The sequence below is a fragment of the Cyclopterus lumpus genome, chromosome 19 (assembly GCF_009769545.1).
Source record: "Cyclopterus lumpus isolate fCycLum1 chromosome 19, fCycLum1.pri, whole genome shotgun sequence".
NCBI lineage: Eukaryota > Metazoa > Chordata > Actinopteri > Perciformes > Cyclopteridae > Cyclopterus > Cyclopterus lumpus.
In genome coordinates, this window is record NC_046984.1 from 4,302,409 (window position 1) to 4,306,567 (window position 4,159).

At 44.3% G+C, this 4,159-nt stretch overlaps 1 protein-coding gene across 1 annotated transcript in view; it reads right to left on the reverse strand.

Moving 5' to 3' along the window:
- Window positions 1-848, reverse strand: part of LOC117748929 (urotensin-2 receptor) — a 2,531-nt gene extending 1,683 nt beyond the window's left edge. Inside the window, exons 1-2 of the mRNA XM_034559076.1 lie at window positions 806-848; window positions 1-360 (exon numbers count right to left, since the gene is read on the reverse strand). The exon at window positions 1-360 is cut by the window's left edge and continues 356 nt beyond it. Of these exons, the coding sequence (XP_034414967.1) occupies window positions 1-358 (358 nt within the window). The 5' untranslated portion in view covers window positions 359-360; window positions 806-848. The remainder of the gene's footprint in view (window positions 361-805) is intronic.
- Window positions 849-4,159: the final 3,311 nt, after the last annotated feature.

The following is a 4,159-nucleotide window of genomic DNA, read 5'->3' on the forward strand; positions in this document are numbered from 1 at the left end:
TGCTGGCGTGCATGGTCAGGAAGTCAATGCTGATCAGAATCCGACACCCTGCGTCCCCAAAATGCCACCCCTTCAGGAAGTGTGTGCAGACAACAAAGGGTATGGTGAGAAGATACAGTAGATCTGCCAACGCTAGGTTTATGATGTAGATGTACATGGAGGCTGCAGTCCTCATGGAGTGGCACATGACCACCAGCGTGTAGATGTTCCCCGAGACTCCGACGAGGCACATGATGGAGAGGATGGTGCCGATGGTAAAGGTGGCGGCCGTGTCCTCATGCGAGCTCAGAGGTGAGTCGGTGGCATTGGCGCCCCTTTCCACGAGCACTCCCATAGGCTCCATGGACACTGTGGTCATATCTGGATGCGTGGGGACATAAATGTAAGGGGTGAGGCTGGCAACTGGACAGAAAATCTATATTTGGCAATCAACCCTTGTAGTCCGATTGGTCCTTGTACTATTATATCATTGAATTCAATTGGAATGGACATACATAAGGGCTAATATAATCAGAAACTATGCTGGCCAGTTTAATTAAATTCATAATCTCCTTTAGTAACAGAGGTAGTTTACTTTGGTTTATTTGATAAGGGACAGTGCACATTAATAAAAACATTTCTGTAAATGTGCCAGAGTTAGCCAAGAGGCTATTTTTCATCTGTAGTCCCGAAAGTCAGTCACTATAGAAGGCTTTAATGAGCTTGCTTTCAATGCAAAGCTTCTTTTCAGGCGCCATTTCTACTCATCATTCGTTAAATCTGCCTGCTTTCATGTTTGCCGAGGTACACATCTACCATGACCAACTCCCTCACTTTACTCGTGGCATAGAGAGAGCAGCTCTGAAAACATGCTTTTCAGCGTATCAAATTCCATTTCTATGTCCAGCAATATAGAAACGCCACGCATCGCAGCATGTTCTTGCAAGGTGACACAAGTTTTCAGATGGCAGATGTCTCTGATAAATGTGAACAGTGCCACAGTCGGATTCAAAGATAGAGCATTTTAAGAAAACAAAGTTACTTGCATTTTAAACCCTTAATACATAAGCAAAATGTATGGACATGAGAGCTATTCTATCTCAGTGTTATTTACGACTGATGACGATATGCATCCTCACTCTCTGAGAGCATAACGATGCAAGATTTTGTGAAGAACGCAGCCGGGAGTATGTTTTTAAAGAAAAAAGAAAGAAAGAAGCCAAATGTTGTAGATACAACTGTTAAAAGGAACACAGACACGTTTTTACTCTCAGAGATCTCTCTTGGTCCATTTAATCCAAAAATGTCAAAAAGATTCAGATAGGGATAATTGAGGAAGTATTCTTCCTTTGCAACATATGCTGTTCCAAAAGCACCAGGGACAGAGGTCCCAGGGTTGATGTTGCATTTCAGTCCGCACTAATAGACCCGTCTGCTCAGTGGAGTGCGACAGCCTTGATGCATGCATTTTATCTGACAATCACATCTGGCCATGCAATTGGAATCGTTGAATCTAACGTCTTACCTGCACTGGCTCCCAGGACAGAAGGGTTCAGCACTCAGCTGTGCTTCCATCAGCCATGCTTTGTCTCCTCAAAAGTTTACACTCTATAAAAGTCCCAACTGATTCTTGAGAGTCGTTGAGAGGGTGAAACAAAAAGTAGTCCAGAGGGGGTAGAATAACCTCAATGAGTCATCCACCACAATAACAAAAATGCCCCCCCCCCCGTTGTTGACTAGTGTCTCAACAGTAAATAAACCAATCCAAAGGTACACTGATAGCATAAAAGTTAATTTGCAGTCCCTCCACTCTCTGTGCACCCCGGGAGCATCCACACACTGTCAGCTGTTACATCGGCTGCAGATACATTTTATATGGAAGACGAAAAAAGATGAAACAAGAGAACATCAATGAAACGATGATGTGAGGATCGCATTAAGCTACATCTGGTTACGGTGAATCCGCCCCTTGGACTGAGCGAGAGAGTGAGAGTGCCAGAGGTAGAGAGGGAGCAAGAGGGGGGAGAGGGAGAGGGAGGAGAGGGAGGGAGAGAGAGAAGCAGGAGCGCGCTGCTCGTGAGGCACTCTCGCTCAGAAGCCCAAAGTGGGAGGGAGAAGACGGAGAGAATGGGTAAGAGAGCGAGAGAGAGCGAGAGGCATGCAGGAATTGTGTTCTGCTCGCCCTCAGTCTCCCTCTCTAACCTCTGTGCCATCTATTTCCATGCGCCACAAACTAATACGCAACACTGGCACTTATGTAGCGACAGAGCAACCCTGCTGACACAGACACGCACGCTATATAAATCATGAGCTAAAAAGACAGCCAACACTGCCCATTTGTTCCAGCGCGGCGTACCCAGTATCCATTATTTTAAATGGATAGTGCCAGGGTCAATGTCAGCTACCGCGGCAGCAATTCACCTCAGCGCGGTCATCAAGCATCATCCGCTGCAGGGGGTCTGCGGCGGATGATGCTTGATGACCACGCTGAGGTGAATTGCCCTTCCTGACTGACACTTGATGGCAAATATTCATACAACAGTTGGAATAAGGAATAAGTTCTTAAACCGGGAACCGGGTGAGCATTTCTTGCTCTTTCGGTTCGGTTACTATTTTTGGGGGTGTTTTAGGTCAGATGCCTGAAATACAAGCTTTAAGGATTTTAACCTTTTTGTTCTTCGACATCGTTTATAGATCGTAGTTCGTTTGTGTATATTAGCTTTATACTTCTGACGAAAAATTTGACCAAAAAAAAAGTCTGATTGATCGTGGTATACATCGTTTAGATTAGATTACTTTATTCATCCCCAGGGGGAAATTTCTTGAAGCAGCAGCAAACATGTTTACAAATATACAATAAAATAAAATAGCAGGGCATATTACAATGAAAATTTAAAAATAAAAATGAAAGCTTATGTTATAGCCTAACGTTAGCTTTTTACCGGTGATTGCATTTATACTGTTCATTTGGGAAGATTGTAACGCTGAACAAATCATACACGTTTCATAAACGGGCGTTTTGTTGGCAATATAATTGGGTACCAACACAATAGGGCTGCACCACTCACTGCTGGATAGTTCAATTATACCCAGTTCCAACATCAACTTGACATCAACCGACGTTTAATTAGCTGATTGCCACAGAAAAACTAAACTGTCAAAATAAAACATTTTCCACAAAATTAATGATTAAAACATTCACATGGCAAATAAAAGTAAAACCAAAAACAGTATGGATTGGATTCAGATGCAAAAAAGAAATAAACAATAACATGAAAATCAAATATTTCAACTGTGAAACCGAGCTCCGAGTTAAAGAATCTAAGCCCTGATGGCGGCTCGTCTACCTGCCACTGTGGGTTGTTTAGTTTCATGGACAGCAGCTGAAACTAGAAGAAGACACGTGCGAGTGGTCACAGGATGCTCTCCCTCAGGCTCCCACTGCTGGACGAGCTCGACTGCTGACGCTCCGCTTGGTTCCACGTGTTCAGCTAACGGTACAGTCTGTGTGGAACGGGTCAACTGACAGAAACCAAGAGGCAAACGACTTGTTTGATGCTTCCATCTTTCTTCTTGACGCGAACATTCTTTTCCCAACTGCTGGTCTCTGGCTGCTTGAGACCGGGTGAGATTTTGTATCAGTTCCTCCAGCTTGCCTGTTTGGTTGCTAGCTGCCATGGCAACCCTGATCAGCTGAAGCACCTGCCCCATCACCTGGCTGGTCACTCTTCTTCTTAACTCCACACTACGGCGCAGGACCCCACTTCTGACACCAATTGTTAGGATGGCCATATAGCGGCTGGATTGCGGAAGCAGAAAGCTTGACACAGGTTTACAAGGTGGCCAACCAGGTGTTTATTTCACAAACATAAACATAAACAGGGCAGTCACAATGTACCATGGCAGCATGTGGTCCCCAGCAGCAAGGAACCACGCTCTATGGCATGAGGCAGCTTATATAGCCTGCTACTGATTAGGCCCTCGACCCCACCACAGTACAGGTACCTATACCCTAATACATACATTTATATACACTCCTATCCCCTAATATCAATAATATGCATTATCTTTATTGTTACCCTAGAGATCATATAAAGCCCAAAAGAGGGAAATCAACTTTCCTTTAAAACCAAAAATCTTTCTCACGGAATCATAAATTGGTGCTCAGGTACCCCGGGGA